The sequence below is a fragment of the Dama dama genome, chromosome 18 (genome assembly GCF_033118175.1).
Source record: "Dama dama isolate Ldn47 chromosome 18, ASM3311817v1, whole genome shotgun sequence".
NCBI classification, from domain to species: Eukaryota; Metazoa; Chordata; class Mammalia; order Artiodactyla; family Cervidae; genus Dama; species Dama dama.
Window position 1 is genome coordinate 112,670,199 of NC_083698.1, and position 24,994 is coordinate 112,695,192.

The 24,994-nt window shown below is 59.5% G+C and overlaps 1 protein-coding gene across 3 annotated transcripts in view; it reads left to right on the forward strand.

Moving 5' to 3' along the window:
- The window catches only part of DNAJB6 (DnaJ heat shock protein family (Hsp40) member B6), a 54,063-nt gene extending 29,440 nt beyond the window's left edge, over positions 1 to 24,623 (forward strand). Inside the window, exons 6-10 of one of the 3 annotated variants that reach the window (XM_061166239.1) lie at positions 4,806 to 4,934; positions 6,248 to 6,392; positions 6,817 to 6,887; positions 20,707 to 20,886; positions 24,490 to 24,615. In XM_061166239.1, the coding sequence (XP_061022222.1) occupies positions 4,806 to 4,934; positions 6,248 to 6,392; positions 6,817 to 6,887; positions 20,707 to 20,886; positions 24,490 to 24,572 (608 nt within the window). In that variant the 3' untranslated portion in view covers positions 24,573 to 24,615. Of the gene's footprint in view, positions 1 to 4,802; positions 4,935 to 6,247; positions 6,393 to 6,816; positions 6,888 to 20,706; positions 20,887 to 24,489 lie in introns of all 3 variants that reach the window. The other 2 variants (XM_061166238.1, XM_061166240.1) reach the window with 2 other exon arrangements.
- The last annotated feature ends 371 nt before the right edge of the window (positions 24,624 to 24,994 follow it).

Here is a 24,994-nt window from a genome sequence, read left to right on the forward strand (position 1 = left end):
GCAGGTCAGGGGGAGGGCGGCTCCCTCACAGCTCCTTGGCAAGGGGTAGAGTTGCAGGGACCCCAGTCTCCGTCACGACTGAAGTAGGGGCTTTGGATCCCTTGTGTGTGCTTGGCATCCTTGGCTTGGATAGATTTTTGTAACTGTTAGAAAATAGAGTGTTCCAATTAGGCCTGTGGTGTGACTAGAAATTGCATTTTGTAACGAAGCTGTGTGCACAGTTGAAAGTATGATGCTCGTTTGCCAAGTATTAATCCCAGGGTTGCCCTTCAGTGCTAGGCACCACCCAGATGCTGGGTCAGCCCTGGAGAAGTGCTTCAAAGCCTTCCTCTCCCGGGTTCCAGCCTGTGTCACCCATGGCTGTTTCTGAGTCACTTAAGTTTGTTTATTTCAGATTCTTTTCAAATATGTTGTTTTCTGCTTCTGAACATGTGAGAAGAAAATGTTATAAACTTAGAATTGTTGTGAAGGAGTGTTTTGATTTTAGCTTGTGGCATTGGGGTTAATGAGGGTGGGGTGAGCGCATTGGAGTCTTGTCTGCTGTCTTGGCTTTTGAGTTTCATGTGTCGCTCTTTTCTCAGGGTTGCTGTGGCTTAGTGTTGAGACTGTAGTGGAGTGGCCTGTTTTCTTTGTTTGAAATGTTCAGGATGCTTGTTAAGAGTTTGTGGTGTTTTCCTCTGTTGTGCAGTTGTGTGTGTGTGTGTGTGTGTGGCCTGGGGACTGGGTGGTGAGCTCCGTGAAAACACTGCGGGCTCAGTTTGCTGAGCGCCTCGGTCAGGCTCTTAGCTCTGCTCCTGGGGGCATGTATGGCTCTAAATACCCTTCACTTAGTTCTTCTCTTAAGCCTTCTTACATGTATGTACTCGTGTAAACATTTGTGACATTTTTTCTGTTGTTTTTTCACAGCATTCAGTTAATGTATTTTTTGTCGTAAGTTTGACATTATTACTTAGGTATTTTGCAAGCATCACCTTAGTGGATTTGACTTGGTATTTCTGAGAAGAGCAGGACCATGTAGGATTGCGGAGGAGTGTTTATCCAGGACACCTGAACAGGGAGCTGGAAGAGTTAAGTCTTCATTAACTTAACAGGCTGGATACGGGCCTGTTTCTGTGTGTCTGTATCCCATGATGCAGCGTTGTTGCGGGAAGGCACCTGGCTGAACACACTTGTGCCGTGACCAGGGAGGTGTTTCTGACAGACTGGTCAATCCTGTGTTTAGGTTCTCCCGAGAGACAGACCCAGCAGCGTGTGCCCCTCTCTCTCTGTCAGAAGTTTAGCATAATCATGGGCTTGTTTGATTATGAGAACACACACCTTCCAGATCTGCGGGCCGATGTCCCAGTTTGACTCCGAAAGCCATCAGGCTGAAGAACCAGCAGTGTTCCAGGTCAGAGGCCGTCGGACGGGAGAAGGCTCTTGTGTTTGTGGGAAGCGTCGGCCTTGTGGTCTGTTCAGCCCACGTGCAATGGGAGGGGCCCATCCCCTGGGAGGCCAGTCTTCTCCACGAGGCTGTCTGATACACAAGTTCCTCTCATCCGAGAACACCCTCGAGGTGGCCCCTTCACGTGGACACAGAATTTGTCCACTCCTTGACATCCACACGTGCTATCTCCTTCAACCATAATTCATCTCCAGCAAACCATAGCAAGGTCATAACTGAGCCGAACTTGATAAGGAACGTGTGTGTCGTGGAGAACACGCTGACCTCCCAAGTTAGGAGCTGAGGTCCGGGCGCCGACCTCTCCTGGAGGGGCCCCTGCTGAAACGCTGACCCAGAGATGCGTCTGCTGTGCTGTGGCAGGGTGTAGACAGGCAGGAAGACACAGCTGTGTGCAGTGGTGTGAACACGTGCACAGCGGGCTCAAGAACATAACGCAGGCTGTAGCTCCAGGCAGCTGGGGCCTGCTCCGGACAGGACCTGTGCCTCTGCCCGCAGCCGCCCCTCTGCCCCCGCCGCGTCCCAGTGCCCTCGCCCTCAGCAGCACCTCTGCCTCGGCTGGCAGGGTGCTTCTGGGCACTTGGTGGAGTGACATCGAACACGTCCTTGGCAATATGTTCGGTTACATTATGTCTGATTCAAATTTACTTACAAGTTAAATGCAGTTTTTACTCCTTTTAACCTCAAAAATAATAACCATACAGACTGAACGTAAGAATTTGGAAAACATAAATGAGATAAAAGGACAGAGCGGGGAACCAACCTTTGTCTTGTCATCAGTTGCAAGCCCACTGAACGCTTTTCAGATGTTAGAGTTGTGATGTGTACTTTTTCTAAAGCTTAAACTTGATGACCCTTTAAAAACCTTCATTTAACATGCTATCCATTTGTATATTGAAAAATTATGTAATTAGGTAATTTTCCGTTTTCACTGTAAATGCTTGGGGGTCCTTTAGTAAGTTATTTCCATGTTTGATGAGTTGATGTCCCTGAAGTAGGTCGAATTGCTGGATGAGAAGGTCTTTAACTGTTGTATTTAGCTTGGAGGCTGAAGGTTGTGAAAGCTTATGACGTGCTGAGTCACGTCTGATTCTTCTGTGACCCCGTGAACTGTAGTCCGCCAGGCTCCTCTGTCCATGGGAGTTCCCATGGCCAAGAATACCAGAGTGGGTTTCCATTTTCTCCTCCAGGGGATCTTCCCCACCCAGGGATCAAACCCATGTCTCCTGCATTGGCAGGCAGGCTCTTTACCACTACGCCGCCTGGGAAGCCCAGGCTTCCTGTTCTCAGGAAGCTCAATGCCACCTGTTCTCCACATCCGCAGCAGCCTGTGATGGGAGGTCGGAGTGCTGGTCTCAGAGTGGCTCCTGTTAACACATCACCATAGTCATGACTTTTAATTTGTTTTTTAGTGTCACCATGACTTACAGATGAGACTTTTCATTTTTAGGGTTAACTGTTGTGACTTTACTGTCTGAAATTAAACGTTAAAATTCGGTGCCTACTGGAATTGTAAAACCTCCGTATTTAGGCTGTATAATAGAAAAACGTGCAAGGTGGAAAAAAAAAAAGACTTCAAAAACGCAAGAATACAAGAAAACAAAAAAATAAAACTGAACTGGCCTTATTCTTACAACATTACTCAATCATCTTATGAAGCAGCTTCTGAACGAGGTGGTTTTATAATTACGAAAGTTCAGTTAGCTTCATGTAAACAAAACCATTTAATGGTGGTATCAAGTTGACACTGGTTTAAGTTGGTCCCAGGAGTTCTGTGAAGAGTCTTTGAAGATTTCAGTTGCTGTATGAACCTTATATTATAAGTAGACAGATTCTTAGAGCAGTAATAAGAGGAACATTGCAGGCGGACACGACTGTGTAATTGTTTATAAAGTAAACTTGGGAGCCTGCGGAAGACCATGGTTTAGGAGCGCACATGAGGGCAGTGAGCATCTGAAGCTGCTCCTGTTGATGTTTCTTGATGGCTGCTTCCTAAGGAGGTGATCACACGGAGTTTAAACTGCACTCTGTGCCTTGACCTGGGCGGTTGTAACATGAGTGATGACCTGCTGTCCTGGGATTGGATGAGTGGAAAGCAGTGTCGCTGTGTAGACCCCTGACAAGGATAAGGTGAAAGGTAACTTAATAGAACGCTTGGGTTTTGTTTGAACAGGATGAAGTCTCTAGAGATTTATAAAACGTTTTAACTCTGAAGTTTATGGTTAAACTCTGTGTTTATACTTCTAAGAAATGTGGTAAGGGACTGTCGGCCCTGCTCACAGAGTAGCTGACAGGAGTGACTTTCTTCACGTTCTGTCTCACACGGTGGCGCGCACTGGGGGGCGCGGGAGCTGCGGTTCAGAGGCAGCGGCCTCTGGCTCCGTCCTGCTGACAGCAGCACCTCCTCCCAGCGCTGCCCGGGACCCCGGCTCCCGATGGGGCTGGAGCAGTGTGTGCGCTGGGCTTGTTCCTGTTCGCTCCGCCTCCCTCTCCTGCCCTCCTTATGGATCTCTGAAGAAGCCGCCAGTGACCATGCTTTCTAAATGCCTGCTTCTTCAGGCCTGCTTTCCTGCATTTTTGAAGGCTCTCTTAAGAAAGGCTTGCAGTGTTTCCACCTGCTTCCCCGTCCCCCCTCTGAGCGCTCCTTAAGCCCCAGTCTGCCTCCGGTCACTGCCGGTTCCCTTGGGGTTCTCGAGTCATGTCCATCTGTAAGCACGGGCGCACTGTGAGCCTCAGTTTCTGCTTGGTTTTGTGCTCACCAGCTTGTTCTGTTTACTGTTCTGCTCCTTTCACTGCTCAAACCTGTTAATCTCCCGCTTGGGTCATGCGTGCCTTGGTTTAGAAGCATGCCATGCTGTTTCTCTTGTCTCTGCGTCGTGGGTGCTTTTCTCTCACCATCCGTCAGGAGTCTTTGCTTTTATTTCTCAGAGAATTCCCATTGCCTAGAAAAAAGGCAGCACTGATTGATTTCATAGTGAATTTACTAGTGAACCTCAGTGAGTTTTTTTTAAAGTCTGTATAATTCATGTTTTCAGTAAGTGCTCATTGACTGATAACAACAACCAAAAAGAGCTCTGTGTGAAGAGCTCCGTTCGCAGCCCTCTGCCCAGGTCTGCGGTGCGTATTGATGACCTTGAGCTTTATGTTGGGACACGTCATGTTCTGTTTTTAGATGAGTCTCGGAAGCTGCAGAAAGCCGCAGGTTAGACGGACTGGTGCTCTGAAGGTGAGCTGCACTGTGGAGAAGCTTGGCTCCTGCTGGAACAGTGTCAGGAGGCATCGCCCACATTCCCTTTGCAGCTCTCCTGTGAAGAAGCACCCTGGGGTCCAGGTTTCACTAAGCACTTCTGTTTCTTTTTAGAAGACCCGTTTGAGGAGTTCTTCGGGAGTCGCAGGGGCCCCCGCGGAAGCCGGAGCCGAGGCACGGGCTCGTTCTTCTCTGCTTTCAGCGGCTTCCCCGCCTTTGGAGGGGCGTTTCCCTCCTTTGATGCAGGTACTGCACGCTCAGACTCACCCGGCGTCTGAGCGGCGCCGGCGCAGGCTGCTTCAGTTCAGGGCACTTTGCGTGGTGCACACGCCTTTTGTGGGACAGCTTAGATTCACCATTGTTTGAGTGTGTACAAATCTTTGCTTAGTAACCCACATTTTTTTCTCCTAATTTTACCAAGAATGTTATACTTGAGAGCCTGCTTCTAATCTTAACTACAGGCAAGTATTTAATGAAATTCTTGGTTAAAAGGAGTGAGGTTTTGGGATAAATAACTGAAATAACTCAGATAATCTCATTAAATCCTTTTTAATCTAACCTCCTTGGCAGTTTAAAAAAAAAAAGCCAAAAGAAGTGTCCTGGGGGAGTCCAAGTTGATGGGGGATCAGGAGCTGAGGCTGTGGTAGGGCCTGCGTGTACGCGAGCCGTGTGGAGTCTACTGGTGAGGTTTGGTGACTGGCAGCTGGAGGCCGTGCGTCAGCTGGAGTCGGGCAGGCGGCCACGCGAAGAGTTAGCGTCTCCGCTCTGCTCCGATGCCCGCCCAGTTCCTCTGTCTGTTCTGGGCCGCCCTTGTGTGCGTGTCACACGCTCTGTGGGCAGCACAGGGGGTGCAGCTCCCAGACTCCGCCCCTCCGAAGCCAGGGGCTGCGTCCCCCAGGGCAGGTGCAGCGTGCTTTCCCCGGCAGGTCCGCTCCTCAGTGTAGTATGCCGGCACTTAAGGGAGAGTCACAGAAGAGAAAGCTGGGCGCACCTGTCAAACGGCGCTTCACTTAAGCAGTGTGTGTGGCACGCGGTCCTCCCCTTCATGGAGCCATGGGAAGGGCCGTGGGGAGGGCGTGTTTCTGCGGTAAGGGGGCATTCAGGGTGGGACAGGCAGCGGGCTCTCCAACAGGCAGAGTGGCCTCAGCCCCAGCCCAGAGTGGACGTGCTGTTGTGACTTCTGAAAGTTAGGGTTTTGTGTCCTAGGTGAGCACCTCATAGCTGAGAATTAGTCCATGAACTCCAGACCCATACTTCTCCTGATAATTGTTGTGGTATTCTTGCTAAAATTATCTCAGCTTCTTGGTAATTCAGGTTTGTATCCCCTGTGGTCACAGTTACAAGGAGCCAGCAGAAGCTTGTTGGGTGTGCCAGTCTGTGGCGGGGTTTGGTCCATCCTGGGAGACGCGTGGGGGGCAGGGTGCCGGCCCGTCGGTAGGGGAGGTGCCTGGGCGGCCCCGCAGTCTGTGCAGGGCCTGGCTCCACAGGGGCGCGTCTGCTTCCCCAGGCCGGCTGCGCGTGCTGCGCGCGTCCCTGACCCCTCTGCTGTCTTCTTACAGGGTACACTTCCTTCGGCTCGCTAGGCCACGGGGGCCTCACGGCGTTTTCCTCCTCCTCGGCCTTCGGCGGGAGCGGGATGGGCAACTACAAGTCCATATCGACGTCGACGAAGGTGGTGAACGGCAGGAAGATCACCACCAAGAGGTGTGGGCCTGGCGTCTGTTCTCAGGTGTAGGCGTGGGGGGCGTCACCAGTGCCACCCCCGGGAAGGGCAGGGTGTCTGGGACGGCCGCCCAGTCTCCGATCAGAGCTTTTCCTTTGAAGTGTCAGCTTCACGTGACACATTGGACACCATCCCATGTAGTGTGCAGTGATGCGTTGGGATGGAAATGCATCCGTTGTGGCACCTTGACCGTTTGGACGGCTGGTGCCTCTTGGTTCAGTGTCAGAGTCATCTACTTTAAGAAATGTCCGTGCTCAGGACATTGGCTTCAGCCACAGAATTAGTGACTTCAGGTATATCCGTGGCAAGTCCTCTAAAGATACGCATTCAGGTTCACATATATGTCTACTTATTTAATACTACGATTTTAAGATGCATTTTACCCCCTTGCCTCCCCTCCCGCAGGATTGTCGAGAATGGTCAAGAAAGGGTGGAAGTTGAAGAAGACGGCCAGTTAAAGTCCTTGACGATAAATGGTAAGGAGCAGCTGCTGCGCTTGGATAACAAGTAGCTGACCGCACGCGCGTAGCAGAACCCTAACTCTGGCACGCGCCATGCGAGGATTAACAGGAACATTTTTTTGAAGATTTCAAACGAACTCGACTTTCAGTATAACTGTACCTAATCTAAAGTATTTATACACAGCTCGTCGGAGCCCTGTTTGTCATAGACTGTTGAGTTTACTGTTGGGACCACGTAATAGGACCATTTTATTTGTCTTTAAAATTGTTGTAAATCTCTGTATGCACTTTGCTTTTTATTAAACGTAATCCAAGGTGGCCGTGACTCTTTCGTACACTAACACCAGCACGGACTGCTTTTCCATTGTGTTTGAAACGTGAGCCGAGTAGTCTCAGCCTGCTGTGAAGTTAACATTGCCAGGATGACTCTTCCACAGAATAATCTCAGTTTTTTCAGTATTTAGTAGTGATGATATTAATACATTAATGGTAATACATTTCTGGTTTAATGTGCATTGAGGATGTTTTCCAGTTGTGCATGAATGCTGGCAACTTAGTAAGTTTTGACAATTGTTTAAATATGTAATGTTAAGCTTAGGTTTAAAAAAGTTAAGCTGGTAAACTGGGTCTTTGTCATTTGCTTTTAAAAAAAAAAAAAAGAAAATAAATGCAAATGTGTTCGGTGCATTCTTTCCTGAGTGGGGCCTGTCCTCCTGTGTGTGACTCCATGCCTGGGCTCCTGGAGCCCTTCGTTCTGCTGCGTCTGGACGCTGAGGCTGGTGCTGGACCTCATTGACACGTGTTCTTTGTTGTATTTGGAGAGTGTATGAAAATTCCCTGTTGATGTGGAATAATGATTAGCAACTTATTGAACATGTCTTCAGGGAGGGAAGAAACAGCTGTCCACCTTCCCATCGTTTGGAGTATGTTCTAGTTCTCCAGGCTGTGTTTAATGCCAGCTTATTTAAAGATAACATGCCTAGGACAGTCACGTAATGATGCTGGCATGGGCAGACACACAGGTGTTTTCTTTCGCTTTTCGATCAGTGTGATCTGTCATGATGACCACTGATAACTGGAATTCCAGCCAGAGGGATATTACACAAGAGCTAGATGGTCTTTTTACTACCCTACTCAAGTTTGTTTTGAATCTAAACAGTGTGAAACTGCTAGAAGAAGCTATTTAAAGAAGCATTGCATACTTGAATGTAAGTATGGGAAGACAGCTGGAGCTAGCAAGACACGGGAAGGGCGGCGTGCAGCTCCGTCTTAGCACACGGGGCCGGCTAGGAGGCGGGTGTGGGCGGTCACGCTGGAAAGCCACGCTGCCGACGGCCTGACCCCGGGGGCGATGGCCTGGCCCTGGGGGGCGTGCTGCGTCTGTGCTCTCAGCCTGTGGCTGGCCTCAGTCACTCAGGGAGAGGGTCCCGGGACTTGAAATTGGTGTCTGACGGGTGGGATGAACTGCTGGGGAGAACAGGTTCAGGGCCACCCTGGGACACCAGGTCAGTGAGGAGGAGTCTGGTGCGCCCCTCAGCGGCCTGTGTGCCTGAGAGCGCGTCACTAGGCGTGGCGTCCGCCCTCGGCACGTCCTGGGCTGGCCGAGCGCGGGAGAAGAGGGCCGTCTTCCAGCGATGGTGTTCTGGGGGCGCCACTGTCCCCACTCGGGGAGTCGCCGGTGTGGGCACGACCGTGGATGGGCCTGTCGTGACGCGGGCGGAGAGCTCGGCGTGGTCAGGCCTTCTTCCCGGAACCCTGGGACGCGGTCAGGTTGGCGCCTGCAGCTTCGGGTCCCTGTGCCGGGCGGCGGCTGTGCACGGGCAGGCTGCTGGGCGTGGCACCACCAGCGTCCCCGGCCCGGCCCTGCGAGCAGCGGCGTCTCACTGTCCTCATGGGTCTGCGCTGTTGTTAGTCCTTGTACTGACCAGGTAAAAGTCTTCCTGGAGCCTGGGGGTCTTTGCAGGAGGAGACTGAGCCCTCTTCTCCCAAGACTGCTGGTGGCCATGCTCCAGGCTGTCTGGTCACCCGTGTGCTCTGTCCACGTTCGGGGCGTCCTCTACCGTCAGGATGGAGGCCTTCGTTTAGTCCTTGGAGTCCGGTCTCAACGGGACAGCGGTGCCGTAGTTCTCACGCTCACGCTGTTTCTCCTTTCTCGTCTTCGCCCCTCCGCTGGCCGGGGTAGTTCAGTGACGGCTGGTGCCGCCTCCCTGTGTTTTCCGGGCTTCAAAGGTTTCGGGTTTGCGTTCTGAAGCCCAGTCTGGGTTTCTCTGTGATACAGATGATCCTGGTGCTCACGCTGCCCCCCTTCCTCCCCATGGTCCATGCAGGGCACGTTGTGGAGGCTTGCCGTGAGAGCTGTGGAGTCCCTGCAGCTAGCCCCGGGACCCCGTGTCCCTGGTCTGCCGGGGTCTCGGCCACCGTCTGTGGGACGGCATCGTTCAGTGGGTTTTCACTCATCGTCTGCTGAAGCCTCACCCTGCCTGCCTGGTCACCCATCAGCTGTCCTCGGCCTCTGCAGGGACGGTTTCACGTAACCAGAGTCCTGCAGAGAACCCAGCAGTAGTTTTGTAATCAGTTGCTTCTGGTCTTCTCAGTGATTAGTCGTCAGGAGGTTCACAGACAAGACAGAGGTGATCACTACGGTTTCAGGGGGCTTTCGGGCAGGATTGTTGAGTGAATTGGCTCCCTTGCTGCTGTGTGCTTTGGTTGGGGTGCACTGCATGTATGTGACCAGTGGCCTTTTAGTTTAAACCCCGGATCCTGCCCCCCTTGAGTGATTCCCGAGGTAGTTGCTGCCTTCAGAGTGGGTGGTTAGTGACACAGGTGTGAAGGCGTTGACGTAAAGTATTGGTTCCTTCCTCTGTCATCCTTGGCGCATCCTTTAAGTCTGAGGCTTCTGCTTCTAGAACTGGTCATGAGGTGACTTTCCATCCTTGTCTCGCAGCTTTGAATCTGCTAGTCCTTGCAGCTGTAATGAACTGGGTTAGCTATATGGAGATTTAGTACCGTGTGACCAGCAGTTAAAATGTGGTAAGATTTTTTGTTTGTTTGTTTTTTGGTACTAGTCGTATTGTCTTGCTGCTTACCAAGGTCAGAGGAAGGGAGGTCACAGTAGCTCTTTCTCTGTGAGCAGGAATCTCTTCATCACGGTGATGAGGGGTGTGCAGGACTAGGCCTCGCTGGGACTCTGCAGAGTCGTCCTGTCGGTGAGCAGGGGGACTGGGCCTCGGAAGGCACGTTGCTTGCTCTCTGCTCACGCTCCGTCCACCCGTCTCACCAGACTGCCCCCCTGGGCCTTGACTGAAGTTTGCAGTGGGCGAGGTGTGCGCCTCGTGGAAACCATGGCTGGACGTCGTCCCCTTTCCTTCTGACGCAGTACTCGGAGAACAGAGTCGCCGCTGTGGGAGGACAGAACCCACGAGGGCGGGCCGTCTGTTCCTGCTCTGCCCCCCTGCAGGGCTCACTCCAGCAGCCCCTGCAGAGCTGCCCCTGTGAGCTGGGCGCCGTGTCCCCCAGGCCTGCTGCCCACCGTGACCACCGTATCCGGCGCGGGAGGCCGCGGGGCACCTCCTGGTGTGCTGTTCCGGTTCTTTGGACACTGCATCGTGGATCCCGGTGGTTGGGTTTCACAGTGGATACCGCAGTGAGATTATGGTCCTCATGGGGGACCCATGAGCGAGGGGCAAGCCCAGGGCTGCAGGCCCTCGGACCCGGGGGTGCTGGAGCGGATTGCGGAGGCCGAGCTGCCTCCTGGGGGTGTGGGGCGCCCTGCCTTTGCGGAGCCCCCCTCAGGTGGGTGGTCAGCAGTGGGCACCCACAGGCCGGGCAGGGCAGGACGCCTGGGAGAGCCCCGGGGTGGCCTGCCTCAGTGGAGGGTGGTCAGCCCTTGGCCTTTCGGGGCCGTCCTTGTCCTTACCGTAACCACCCCTCCACGCCGGAGCACCCGGTCTTGAGAGACGTCTTAGGCTTCTCCTGTTTTTTTTTTTTCCCTCCAATAATTGAGGTATATTGGTGGTTTTGAGGATCAGTACTCAGGACGTTTTAGTTTGCACACAGTTGTTACTATGTATTCAAAGTCTAAAAAGTCATGTACCTGTGATTCTTTTTTAAGCAGTAATTGCAAGTGACTTTCCAGCTTAAAATTGGGAGTCATGATTTCCTTAAAAGGATGTCAAGTACCAGCACCTTGAGAAGTGGCGAGACTGTTACGGCCTGAGTCCAGCAACTTCCCGGTTTGCTTTCACACGCGCTGTGCGACTCACGTGTACACGTCGGTCGACCCCTGGACGGACAGCCCAGCCCCGTGGGGTGGAGGTCAGCACTGAGGCAGGCGGGGAGGCAGGGGTGGAAGTTACTTAAAATAGTCCAGACCCAGGAGCTGTGTGATGTGTGATACGCCAGGCACTGGCTTCCCAGGTGGCCCAGCGCTTGAGTCCCCCTGCGACACGGGAGCCGCACGAGACGTGAGTCCGATTCCTGGGTCGGGAAGACCCCCTGGAGAAGGAACCCACGCCATTACTCTTGCCTGGAGGGGCATTCCTTGGACAGGGAGCCTGGCAAGCTGTGGTCCCACCACCTTTGTGATGTTTGTTGACATTCAAAAAGCACTCTTTTCTGCTTGCACCAAAAAAACACCCCACATAATTGGACCTTTTCGAGAGCATTTACACTTAAAAGTGGAATGAAGTGGAATTGCCTTCTATTTAAAAATGCTCCTGGAGCTCCTAGAAAGATGGTGCACTTACCGAGGGGTTGACAGCACACCCCTGAGGTTGCCGGGACCTCCTCGTTGGCGTGGCCGCGCCTTGAGGGCCAGTGCAGGCAGGCCCTGCCGGCCTTTCCCGCTGCTGTCTGCCCATGCTGACGAGCCTTCCCCTCCCCGGAGCCGGCAGCCCGAGGCCCTGCCACGTGTGGAGGCGACGGGGAGCCCGGAGCTGGGCGGGGGGAGAGGTGGTCCCTCCAAAACCCACCTCTGCCTGCCTTCTTTGGGGGCTGGGAGCAGCTGAGTGTGGCTGACCTGGGCTCGAGTCTGAGGAGCGGTAGGGAAGGCTCCTGTGGAGTCTGGGGCCTGGCTGCTGCCATCCTGCCACGTGGGGTCTGGGTTCTGGTTGCTTCTGGAACGGCCGTGGCCCCGCGGGTGTGGCCGAGGCAGCCGTCGAGCCATGGTCTGCTGGTGGCCGTGGGCGCCCATTGCGGCCCCCCGCCCCAGGGCTTGTGCCGCCTGGTGAAGCGTGGACATTCACTCGTTCTGACCGTCCGGGTGTCTGCGTGGGGTGGTGTTCCCGTAGGAGTGGTCCTGCTGAACTCGCTGTCTGGACAGTGTGGAGTAATCGGGTGCGGAAGCATGTGCATTGAAAGCTGGTAGTCATTAGTTACCTCCCCCGGGGAGCAGAGTGGATCCTCCTGGGCCGTTCATGGTTCTTGGATGACGCGGGGCCTCTGCTGGAGGGGGAGCGTCAGGCGTCCCGGTTTTCCTGCAGTCGTCCCCAGATTTCACAGGCGTCTTGTTCTACCGTCGTTTGCTGTTTGCTTGCCCTGATAAAGTGATTTCCCTTTTCAGTTGTCACATGTTCATTTGACTTAAAACTGTTGTGTTTGGGGGTAGCCTTTGGTTGAATGGCGTACATGTTGCGCATCTGAACGTTTTTTATTTTTCCTTCACGTATTTTCACTTGTATTTGTCCGTGTGTGGCTTTGATGACTTGGAACATTGGTATGTGTTGAAGTCACCCAGCTTGCTCCCAGATTCCTTGCCAGCGGTAGTGTCTCCGAAATCTCGTCCGACGTGCCCCTGCTGGGGACTCAGTCCTCTTGTCCTCTGGGTCTTCTTTACACCCGGGTTACACTGTCACTGGTGCTCGCTGGTGGCGTGTTTTGATGAAATGCCTGCGAGTTCCTTGGCACATGTCTGCTAGCCTATATAATATGGGTTTTAAAAAATGTTTTTAATGGATATCAATACTGAGAAGAGACTAGACTCGCTCCTTCTGAGATTTTTATGTGGCTTCAATGGTGTCTTCAGAAAAGTCAGGTTTTGTGACCGTGGGGCCCTGCAGAAATCAGTCTGTCCTCTCTGATGGTTTATGTCGGTCAGAGTCTGTGGGGACGGCCTTTGGTCATCCTGGGGAGAGCCCCACTTCCGCCGCCTGAGAGCAGACGAGCCCAGGAGGGCCCAGGCCACCCCTCAGGTGCTTAGGGCCCCGGGCCGTTCACACCAGAGGGGTGTGCCCGCCTCCCTCCTCTGCTCCCGCCTGGCCCTGACTCGGCTTCTCCTGGGGCCTCTTCCAGCCGCGTGGCCCCAGGTGCCAGCCAGCAGTCTCTGTGGGAGGCAGCCTGGGCCTGCCGACTGCCGACCTGCGGGCCTGGGGCTCTGCAACCGCGGTGGGCGGGGGAGGGCCTCTGTGGGCTGGGGCCTCTGTGGGGGAGGGGGCCTCTGCGGGGGAGGGGAGGGGGCTCTGGTCGAGCTGCTGGACTCCCGCCTGGGGCTGCGTCCCCTCTTCCCGGGTGCTCAGCCTGGTCGCTCCTGAGGGCAGATGCGGGTCCCCCAAGGCCGCCTCCTCGAGAGCAGAGGGGGGGCCTGGACGGGGGCCCTCAGGCGGCCCCAGCATCCATTGGGGGCGGCTGGGCCCTGCCTTCCTGGTGGCCGTCCCGCGGGCCTCCTCCAGCCATCCACCCCTGGTGTGTGAGCGGTGGGCCTGTATCTGGAGCAGCCCGCAGCTCACGGACGCCCCTTATGAGAAGCCCCACAGGCTCTTGGGAGAGGGGGCGCCCATGGGGGGGCTGCCTTAGGGCAGGGTGAGGGGCACAGGGTTGCTGCTGGGGCGGCCGGTCCCCTGGGCGTCAGCGGCGTGGGTGCCCTGCAGGGCTTGGGTTCTGGCAGCCGGCTCTTGCCTTGGCCTCCGCACCCAGCCGCGTCCCTCCCCCCTCACACGGGCGCCCTCCTGACTCCTCCCTGCCGCCGCCTGCCTCCTCGGCCTGCCTGTGGTTGAGGCCTGCACCTACCGTGTGCCCCTCCATCTCCTCCTGGGGACCGCTCCCGCCCGCCCCCATGGGTCTGCGTCCCCGGCCCGGGCCTGTGTGTGAGCTCACGCCGCGGGGCCAGCTGAGCCCCGTGAGAACAGGCAGCGTCCTGCGTGCCAGGCCCTGCGCCCTGGGATCCCCTCTCGGGCCAGTGGTGCATTTTTGGGTGTCTGAGTGATCCCAGTGTGTGTCAGTGGGATTCCTCCTGTGGGGAAGCGTGGGGTTAACCCCGCCCCACCCCCTCAACAAGAGAAAAAGCAGCCACCACCGAGGCCTGGGGGGGTGGTACAGACTTGGAAAAAGTCACTGCTGTTTTCACATGAGGAGGTTTGCTTTCATTTGCGTGTTATCAGCCAGATTCCTGCGTGTGCTGGGACTCCATCTGGGGAAAGGAGCGAAGCCTGTGGGGTCCCGGCTGCGTGCGTGGCCGCCGCTGGGCCGTGCCCCTCCGCTCCTCGCTGGCTTCGCCGAGCTTCCGCACGAGGGGCAGTGGGTTAGCGCGGTTTGTGCTGAAAGTTTCTCTTGCTTGGCTCCACGGGGCAGGATGTTTCTGCTCTGTAGTTTCCCAAGTGCAGAGGATGCGTGAATGGTAGCCCACAGTCGCGTTAGCGGCTAGTTCCTGCACAGGGCAAAGGCTAGCAGGAATGACAGCAAAACAGCCACTTCTGTTTGGTTGGTTGAACTGGATGTGACTGACTTTCCTTCGAGTGCGTTCTTTGCGTTTACCTAGTAAGTTGCTGAAACAAAAGGCACGGTGAATTCTCATGGGAGAGGAATGTCTTGTAATTGATGGGATCCTGTGGAAAGCTCGGAAGAAGCTGTAGAAAGAAGCCCAAAATGTGGGTTGGTTTTCCGCAGGTGTGACACTAGGTGTGGGGGTGGGATGGCAGTGGCCGTCCTCACATGCTGGTTTAAACTCCTGGGGTTTCAGGTCGTGGCACGGGGCGGTGCCTGCACTCGTGAGGATGTTGGTGCCGTGCTGTGGTGGGTGGGTTGGTGGGGGGCTGTCCCCTGCAGGGTGTGGGGTGGCCTGCAGCGGGAGACTTCTCTGTTAGAGGTTGGGGTCGGGGGCGTGATATAGGCGCTAAACAGTGATACAAAGGTCAGTGGTGGCACTCTGCATCCTGTGACCCTTGGCAGACAGCGTGCTTTTTCTGGAGAAGGTTTCTGTTTGGCAAGGAGCAGCCCTGGGCCATCGTTGAACTGTCCACAGTGGGGCCGGCGGTGGGCCTGGGGGTCATCCCGGGGCCGGGGTCGTGAGTGCGGAGGGGGCCCGACGGAAGGAGAGATGGATGCTGCTGTGTGGGGCCCTGGCCCCGAGTGTAGCAGCTGAGCATTGCAGGGCCCAAGGCTATGACTTAAAGTGCAAGACTGCGGGCTGCAGGCGTTTCCTGGGCGGGGACAGGTCTGGGGTTCGGGGCCGCCCTGTCCTTAGGGAAGAGCCTCTGTCGGCCTCCCGGGCAGCGTCCGCTGTCAGGAGCCGCGGCCCAGGCGCCGTCCCGGTGGCAGCGTGTCTCTTCTTGCACTGGACTCCTGGCTGGTGCGAGTCCCGCCCTCCTGCTGCCTGAAATCGGGACCCTAAGTGCTTCCGCAGAGCGACCGGGCCTCAGAGGACAGGTCGCCCCCGTGGGAAACACGCTCTCCAGCCCCAAACCGAGGACGGGCTCGGAGACCCGAAGCGCGGCAAACGCCAGACTCAGTGACCGTCCCGCAGACCCGGTGTCTCAGCCGTGCAGGCACGCCCCGCAGTCTCTCCAGGCGCCAGCCCCCCGTCCAGGTCCCCGTGGGCTGAGTACTGTGGGGCTAACAGTCTTCCCAGGCCTCGCGAGGCCCGTCTCCTTGGGGCTCGGGGTGCCTCTGCTGCCCTGGGCTTTCCCAGGAAGGAGGCGGGTCTGTCCTCAGCCGGGGGTGCCTTGCTTCCTGGTGGGCGGAAGGGGTTGGGGCTGGGCCCGTGGCCGCGCCTGCGGGCTGGCTGGGCCCAGACCTCCTCCGCCTTCCAGCAGAGACCGGCGGGTCCTGTCCCGCGGGGCCCTGGGCCTCCCGCTCCGAAGGGGACGCGCGCAGCCGTGGGGCTGGGGGCAGGTCTTGCAGGAGGACGTGGGTGTCGGGGAGGCAGTGGGCACCAGGACCAGGGCAGCGTTACCAGGAGCCACGGAGCGGATGCAGGCGAGGCCGCCCTAGCTGTCTGTGGCACCTCTGTCTCCAGCGCTGGCCTTGCCTCTGCCAGGAGTGTCCCGCGCCCCCTTGGGATGGGGCGTCTGGCTCCCGGGTGGGGAGGGGGGCGCTGGCATCCACGGCCCCGGCCGCCCTGAGGGCAGAGTCTCTGCTCTGGGTGCCACTGCCCTGGGAGAGGCTGGAGACGTCTGGGGCATTGGCTCAGAGCCTGGGTTGGGGGCGCGCACACCCTTTGCTGGGGACCTTGCAGACCCCTGCCATTGCGCGTTCCGTGGCCGTCAGGGCAGCTCCCGGGCTGGGCCTGGCTGTGGCACGTGGAGACCCGACAGGCTGGCCTTGTCTCTGAGATGGCAGCGGGACCCACGTCCACCAATCCTTCTGCCCCATCCAGGCCTGGTCCCAGCTGCGGTCACGGCCTGGGGGCCCTCACGGGGCCCGGCTCGCCAGTGCCCAGGCTGTAAAGTGCGCTCACCTTGGGGAGCACCGTGTTCCAGCAGCGGTCTGCGTTATCCGCCGCTGGGCACGCTTTTGAGGATGGTGGTGATTCAGTCGCTCAGTCGTGTCCGACTCTGCGACCCCATGGACTGCAGCACGCCAGGCCTCCCTGTCCTTCACCATTCTGGAGTTTGCTTAAACTCATGTCCATCAGATCCATGATGCCATCCAAGCATCTCATCCTCTGTCATCCCCTTCTCTTGCCCTCAATCTTTCCCAGCGTCAGGGTCTTTTCCAGTGAGTCAGCTCTTCGCATCGGGTGGCCGGAGTACTGGAGTTTCAGCTTCAGCATCAGTCCTTCCAGTGAACACCCAGGACTGATCTTCTTTAGGATGGACTGGTTGGATCTCCTTGCAGTCCAAGGGACTCTCAAGAGTCTTCTCCAACATCACAGTTCAAAAGCATCAATTCTTGGGCTCTCAGCTTTCTTTATAGTCCAACTGTCACATCTGTACTTGGAAAAACCATACTTTGATTATTTGGACCTTTGTCAGCAAAGTGATGTCTCTGCTGTTTAATACATTGTCTAGGTTTGTCATAGCTTTTCTTCCAAGGAACAGGATCTTTTAATTTCATGGCTGCATTCACTGCCTGTAGTAATTTTGGAGAGCAAGAAAATAGTCTCTCACTGTCTCCACTGTTTCCCCATCTATTTGCCATGAAGTGATGGGACCGGATGCCATGATCTTGGTTTTCTGAATGTTGAGTTTTAAGCCAGGTTTTTCACTCTCCTCTTTCACTTTCATCAAGAGGCTCTTTAGTTCCTCTTCACTTTCTGCCATTAGGGTGGTGTCACCTGCGTACCTGAGGTTATTCCCTGGCATCAGCTGGTAAAGAATCCACCTGCAATGCAGGAGACCTGGGTTCGATCCTTGGGTTGGGAAGATCCCCTGGAAGAGGGCATGGTAACCCTCTCCAGTATTCTGGCCTGGAGACTCCCCGTGGACAGAGGGTCCTGGTGGGCTACAGTCCACGGGGTCGCGAAGAGTCGGACACGCCTGAGCGACTAAGCACACGGCCGGCAATCTTGATTTCAGCGTGAGCCTCCTGCAGCCGGGCGTTACGCGTGATGCCTCTGCGTCTAAGAGGATGGTGGCCTCACGTTTTATAAACCTGTTAATGTCCAGTGTTGCTCTGCGTGTAACAGTGGGTTCATAATGAGCGCTTGCGTGGACACACATGGAAGGATCTCTTTCAGAAGGCACCCAGCAGAACTACTGGGAGAAGTTCTCAGTATCCACGTTTCTTTCTCTCAAGCCCCGCTCCCCCGCTCCCCCCTCCCGCCCCGCTGAGGACCCTCTCCTGGCAGGTGACACAGGTGGGATTTTAGGGGAGCCTTGTGGGGTCAGTGACCTGATCGTCCTGCTCCAGGCCCAGGGCCTCGGGGACTGCTGGTGCTGCGGGGGGCCGGCCCATGGGCTGGTGAGAAGCCCAGCCGTGCAGGTACCACCCCTTCTCAGGGGCTCCCAGACGCCACGCCCGAGAGCGTGGGCCTCAGCCATGGCCCTTCAGTCATCCTGGACGGTCCCCGGTTCAGAGACCCTGTGGCCTGGTGCTCGTGAGAGAGAGGGCTTCATGGCTGTGGGCAGGAGGCGGGAGGGTGCCCGGAGCCAGGGTCCCTCGCCGAGCTGGGTGTGCCCGGGGGCGGGACTGCCCGGGGAGGGGCCACCCCGCGCGAGTGAGTGCACGTGCTGCCCTGGGCTCCAGCCCCGAGGGTGCGTGTGCGCCCTCACTAGGGGCCCGATGGCCATCTGGATGCCGAGAGGACCCTGGGACCCAGGAGGGGCCCCCTTTTCCCATAGCGGGGATTGCCAGACCCTGAGCCCTGGAGTATATTCTGTGCGATTTTGTAAAAATAAGAGCAGCTGTCAAATTTAAACATGTTTTTCACTTTATTTATGCCTCGGGGCACACGGGATCCTATTCCCTGACCAGGGACCGAACCCTCTCCCCCCCGCAGTGGAGTGGAAGCGTGGCGTCCTGACCACTGGATGGGGGTACTCCCTGCGTTCTCCGAGCGGCAGGCCTGGCGTCTCAGTGACAGCTTTGTGCTCCCAACTGGTGGCAGGTGCAGCCCGGAGCACCGGGGAGGTGCTGGGGCTGGGAGGGTTCCACGGGTCCTGCAGGGTCCCCCTGCCTGTGCGCTGGCCCCCTGGGAGCCCGTCCAGAGCAGGCGGGCCGGCCTCGCCCTCACAAGGACGCGCGGTGGGTTTCCCTGAGCCGGCCGGGGCTGGGGGAGCCCCGCCTCTTCCCGGACAGTTGACGGGCCCTGGGGGTCCGAGGTGACCCGAGGCGGGTAGCCCCCAGGACGCCCGCCCTGCCTTCTCCAGGCCGTTGTGGGCACGTGGCCACCCAGAGTGAGCCTGTTGAGCACCTGGGCGGTCGGGCCCCACCTGGCGGCGTGGTGTCCCCGCAAAAGCACGTTGAAGTCACCGGGAACGGACGGCCAGCTGCTTGCTCCCGGGTGGACGGGAGCCAAATGTGGGCCTGGGGGCAGCTCAGCTGCAGGGTGGGGCCGCCCACCTTCCCCCACTCGCCACGTCCCGCATGGATTGGAGGTCGCGTCGCCATCAAGGTGGTGTATCAGGTGTGCCTCTGGGGCCCCCTCCCCTGGAGGGCTCCTCGTATTTGGGGGTCCCGTGCCTGTGTCTGTGTGCTGGACCCCACGGCCCCTAGGCTCCCAGCCCTGCCCCGCCCCAGGCCCCTGCACTCAGGCGCTTTCCTCCTACAGACGGTCGTGTCCCAGAGGCGCTCTGTTTACACACACAGCCCGTGTCCCCACGGTGCTGGCAACCCTCGGGGGTGGTGAGGCAGCTGTGCGCAGGTAGGGGGCGGGGGTGAGGGCCGCGGCCGGGCCTGCTTCCTCAGCCAGCACCCTTCGGGGTGGGCATCTGGTGTGAAGGCGGCCAGGCCCCTGCGCTGACTGCCAGGCGCCCCTCCCTGCTGCCAGGCTTGCGTGTGCGTCGTGGGGTGATTGGGAGGCTGATTGAGGCCAGCCCCAGGGCGCCCGCCAGGCCTGCGTGTGGGGGGGATTGGGAGGCTGATGGAGGCCAGCCCCAGGGCGCCCGCCAGGCCTGCATGTGGGGGGGATCGGGAGGCTGGTGGAGGCCAGCCCCAGGGCCCCCGCCAGGCCTGCGGGGTGGGCAGAGGCTTCACAGGGAGCCCTGGAAGCACAGGCCCTGGGTCTGGGCCCCCGGGGTTCGGCCTGCATCTCCAGGGTGAGCGTCTGTGCTGCTGGAGGAGGATTATTCCTCAGCCGGGCAGGTATGGGGTTTGGGGAGGAGGCGGCGTCTGGAGAAGACGGAGGCCAGGCCTGGAGCCCCTGCCCAGCATGGAGCCTGGCGCTTGGGGAACAGTTACCAGGGCGAAGCAGCTGTGATTGCAGCCCCATGAAAGAGCAGGGCTCTGGTTACATGTTTCATTCCGGGAGCATCCCGGTCTTTACCTCCCCGGGGTGGGGGGGGGGGAGGGGGAGCAGGAGTGGAGGGGGGGTCTGCGGTGGGGGGGGGCAGGGCCAGGACCTGGGTGACCCAAGGGGGCGCTCGCGTGGAAGACCCCGCGGGGCACGCCGGCCGGGCTCAGGGCTCCGCGCTCGCCCCCGGGGGGCACAGGGGTGCCACCACCACCCGGGGTCCCCATTTCCCACCGTTGCTGGGCTGCTGGCAGCCGTGCCCTCACGGAGGGCGCTGTGACTGCAGAGAAGGAAGCCGGAAGTCACTCGGTGACAGCCGTCACTTGTTTCCTATTGTTCCTGGTGTTCCCATCACATCTCCCGTCTTCGAAAAGACTGACAGAAGCACAACCCTGAGCGCGGAAGCACGCGCTCGGCCGTGTGTCTGCTGTGACAGGTGACCGTGTGTGCGGGTCCTTGGCTCTGAGCTCCTGCGCTGCTCCGGCCCGAGCGGGCGACGCGGGGTGTCTGCCGCCTCCATCGCGGCAGGGCCTGTGGTTATAGCTGCCCCAGCAAGGCCCACGGCCGGCCCTGCCCTGGGACCGGCGGGGGGCTTTCGGGATCCTTGAGCCCAGGGCCGGCGAGGCCCAGCCTGGTTTCCCCTTTCTCTCTGCGAGGCTCGGCTCCGGCCCCGCAGGCGCGAGGACGCGGCCCCGGCCCGGCTCACGCGCGTCTCATCCTGTGTGCTTTCAGGTGTGGCCGATGAGGACGCCTTCGCGGAGGAGTGCCTGCGACGAGGCCAGAGCGCGCTGCCCGCCCAGCCCGCCAGCTCCAGCGCCCGCTCGCTGCGGCCGCCGCGGCCCGCGCCCCCGCCCCGGCCGGCGGCGCACGCCGCGGGGGAGGACGAGGACGCGCCGGGCGCCTTCTGCGCAGGTGTGCACCGGGACCCCGCCCCCCGGCCGCCACGGGGCCCCCGAGGACCGAGAAGCCTTCTGTGCTGCTGCGTGCTGGCCTGACGGGTGGGTGGGGGCGGCGGGCGCGGCCACATTAAACGGGCGCCAGGCTCCCAGCACCGCATGTGTGTGTTGTCTCGGCAGGGCCCGCGGGCACGGCCTGCCCCCGGGAGCCCTCCGTCTGCGGCCTGAGCCCCGCTCCCCACCCTCGTGCTGGTCACGGGTGCAGGCTTGGGGCCCCCTGCCCCCGGGGGTCCTCTCGCAGGGTGCCGACCTGGCCTCCCTCCCCCAGGGGAGGTGTCCGCCCGGGACACACGGGCCCTGCTGCGCCCTCTTCCAGCTTCTTGACCCGCCGTTATCTTGGGGGTGCTGGGGGGAGGTGGTCTGTGAACTGTGGTCCCTGTAGAAGGTCCTGGGTCACGTCTGATGACATGGCTACCTGCAGGCTGAGTCTGAAGCCGGGCGACGGGAATCTATGGTTCGGGTGCCTCCTCTGTTCCAAGTGTTCGTTCATCTTGGTTTTCAGTGCCGGAAGTCGCCAGGTTGACCACAGCTGGCCACAGGGTGGAGGGACAGGTGGCCCTCATCCCCCGAGTCAGGGTGACGTCTCAGTGAGGTTGACTCTGTACCCGGGGCAAGGCAGGGACCGGAAGGCCGATGTCCACGGCTTTCTTCTCCCGGAACTTCCTGCTGGGAGCTCAGTGCCTGCAGCCCCCCTGGTGCCCTCCTCACGCGGAGCAGGTCCGGGTCTGCCCCTGAGGACAGGGCTTGTCCCGTCCGCCCGCCGGACGATGGATGTGCTGGGTCCCAAGCCAGGTCCGTGGGGACCCAGCTCCAGGGAGATGGGCCACGTGGGAGCCGTAACCTCTCCTGGGTGGTGAGGGAGAAGCAGAGGCAAAAGGAAGGGCCGGGTGAGCTTGGAACAGGCTGCTTGTGCCTCGTGTGGGCCTGGGGCGTCCTCCCCGGGTTTGTCGCCACCTCCTGGCCCAGATGGCACGCAGGCTAGATTGGGGGCGGGGGCGGGGGGGGGGGGGCGGCCAGGGCCGTGAGTCCAGCTTCCCGGACACGCAGGACTTGAGAAGGGGTCTCGTGGCTGGAAGGGGTCCCTCTGCTTGGAACGACCTGCCTCCGATGCAGGGCCCAGGCCTGCCTCCAGGCGCTTGTCTAGACGTCTGGTCAGGAGGTAGAACTGGGGGCCACGGCGAGGCCCGTGCTGCCCGTGGGTAGCAGAGGCTGGCCCGTGGAGGGGAGGACACTGGCCGCTGCAGGGGGTCTCAGGAGAGGAGGATTCGGCAGGAAAAGCAAAGTGACTGAGATCTCGAGCTTGGTCAGTTTCCACCCAGGTGCCTGCAGGTGGGAGGCTGTCGACACCAGCACGTCCTCACACACGTGGCCCGCGGGGGGCTCCGTCTCGACCAGGTGCTGCTCCCACCTGTGTCCCAGGGCGGCCTTGGGCAGCCGGGGGGCCTGGCGGAGGCTGGTGCTGCTGGTCCGCCTCTTGCTGTTCACGTCCGCCTCCCGTACTGAGCGCTGAGGACTTCAGCAGCGTGCCAGCGTGAAGCCACCAAAGGGTTCAAGATACGATGTCTATGTGACTGTGGTGTGACTGTAGTGAGCTCTTCGACTTCTTACTGGGAGATTGACAGAGCTGCTTGCTCCAAAGGAAGGTTCCAGAAACAGACAGTGGAAAAGGTGGCTGGGGTCGCAGGGCGAGCTAGGTCCCCAGCAGGTCAGCGACCTCCGGCACAGTGATGGAACCCGCTGGCCCCCCCCCCCCCCCCCCGGTCCCCAAGATAAGCTGCCCCTGGGGGGCGTGTTCCCGTGTGGTGGGGAGAGTCCCACGGTGACTTTGGCCAGGTTGCCGTGTCCTGGGTTGTTTTCTTAGTGTATGGGGAGGAGCGTGGCCCCCACAGCATGTCTGATGTCTCCGCCCGGTGTGTCCCCGCCTTAATGAGGTGCCTGAGGGGCTGGCGGGTGGGTTCTGATCGTGGGCGTGTGCTCAGCCCTCAGGGCGTGGACTTGCGGGCCGTGGAGGGCCTCCTGTGTGGACTGCCTGGCCCGTGTGGTTCAGGGTCGGGCCGGTCCGCGGTGGGTGTGGGTCAGCCACGGGCAGCTCTGTGAACAGCGGACAGCTTTGTTCATGCCAATGGGCCCTTCTTGCTGGTGCTTCTGTGAAGTGCGGTGCCCAGCTTTATTCAGAGGGCGCATCGCACGCCTCTCGGGACCGTAAACCGGGCAGCGAGATGTGCAGAAAGGATTAGTGTAGTCCATTTGTGGATTCCACATACACCGGGGGTCTGTCCAGAATGTGGAGCTCTTAAAAATGAGAATTGAAGTTATTCAGCATGAAACAAACTCCTGAGTGAAGAACAGCACTGGTCCTTCACCTTCCCAGGCCTGGCTGTGGCGCTGCGGGCCGTCGGGGTCGGGGTCCCACGGTCCGGAGGCCCGAGTGGGCAGGAGCGGGTCCGGCCGCTCGGGTGTGGAGCTAGGGCGCCGCGGCCGCGAGTGGACAGGCGGCTCCAGGAGATCTGTGTGGGCAGGGCTTGGCAGGTGTCTCCTCCGGGTGTTTTGTGCAGGCAGCCGGGCCTGGGCGGGGATGAGGCCCCACCTCCCTGCGCGAGAGCCTCAGGTCCCCTGCCGCGGGCCCTCTGTGGGGCACTGTGACCCCGGGTGACCTGCGCGGGGCGCTGTGGGCCCTCTGCAGGGAGGGGGCAGGACACGGGCTGCACCCGGGCCTTGGCGCCCGCGCCCACCGGCCCACGGTTCCAGGGCCTGCAGCCTCGGTCCCAGGAGGCGCCTGTGTCCTTACTCCCCACCCCCGCCCGGAAACGGGCATCCTGATTGGGTCTCGGGCTGCTGTCGGCGCCCATGTGACTAACCCAGGGCCCGCCCACCGGGTGTTGGTCCTCTGAGAAGGGGTTGCGAGTGGGTGCAGGGGCTCTGAGCAGACTGGGGCCCCAGCGGTCACGCTCTGAGACGCACCTGCCGTGTAATGTGAAACCCAAGGACGCTTCAGGTGGCCTCGGGCTGAGGGGCCCACGTGTGCCAGCTTACAGACCCGCAGTGACGCTGGTCCGGTTCTGGGCAGGACCTTCACAGTGGTCTTTTGGCCCCCACACTCAGCGTCCCCGCCCCCCGCGTCCGTGTGGACACGCACACAGGCTCTGAGCCGTTCGTGCAGAGTGGCCCCCGGCGCCTGGCTCCGGGTGGAACCCCAGAAGGGCGAGCGGGTCAGGCCCGCGTTCTCCTCCCCAGCCTCCGGCAGGCAGGAAGGCGGGACACGGGGCCCCCTGGGCTTCTGCCTGCAGAGGGGCCCCCGGGTGCCTCGGGGCGGGTCGTGGGGCCGGGCGGGCGTGGGGCAGGGGTCTCCCAGCGGGCGGGCGGGCACTCGGCCTCCGGGACCTGGAGAGCTGGTGTGAGAGGCTTTCATCTCCAGGTGTTGAGTCAGCTCATGTTCCCGTTGGGCCTCAGATACGGAGCAGGCGGGAGTCTGCCACGCGGTGTGTCTCGTCAGCAGGGGAGGGGACGTTTAGAGACACGCGCTGCTGCCCTGCAGCGTCTCACACGCCTGTCTCCTTAGGATTCAAAGAAGGCGGCAAGAGGAAGAAACCGAAGCACAGGGAGGAGTCGAAGAAGAAGAAGCCGACCAAGGGCCCCCTCTAGACTGCCCGGCGGAGCAGCCGTGTGCGCTCGCGTGCGGCCCGCCTCCTGCGGGGGGCGCACTGGGGCCGGGGGCGGGGCAGGGCGTGGAGCCGCGCGGGGCGCACTGGCGCCGGGGGCGGGGGGCGGAGCCGCCGGCCGACCCTGCCCCTCCCGCCGCGCCCTCGCGTCCCCTCTGGTGGCCGCGGCCCCCCGCTGCCCGGCGCACACGCGGGGTCCCGCCGCCTCGGCTGTGCGCGGCCCGGGTGCGTGTGCATGCTCTGACACGCCCTCTGCTCTTGCCGCTGTGTGTGTGAATCTAGGCTCCAGTTAAGGGCAGGGTGGTGTGAAGGTGACCCCCGGCTCCGGGCGACCCCTCCCGCAGCTTCAGGGAGCCAGACCTTCCTCAGGCGACAGGCCGCTCCAGGGCTGGAGTCGCCCTCACG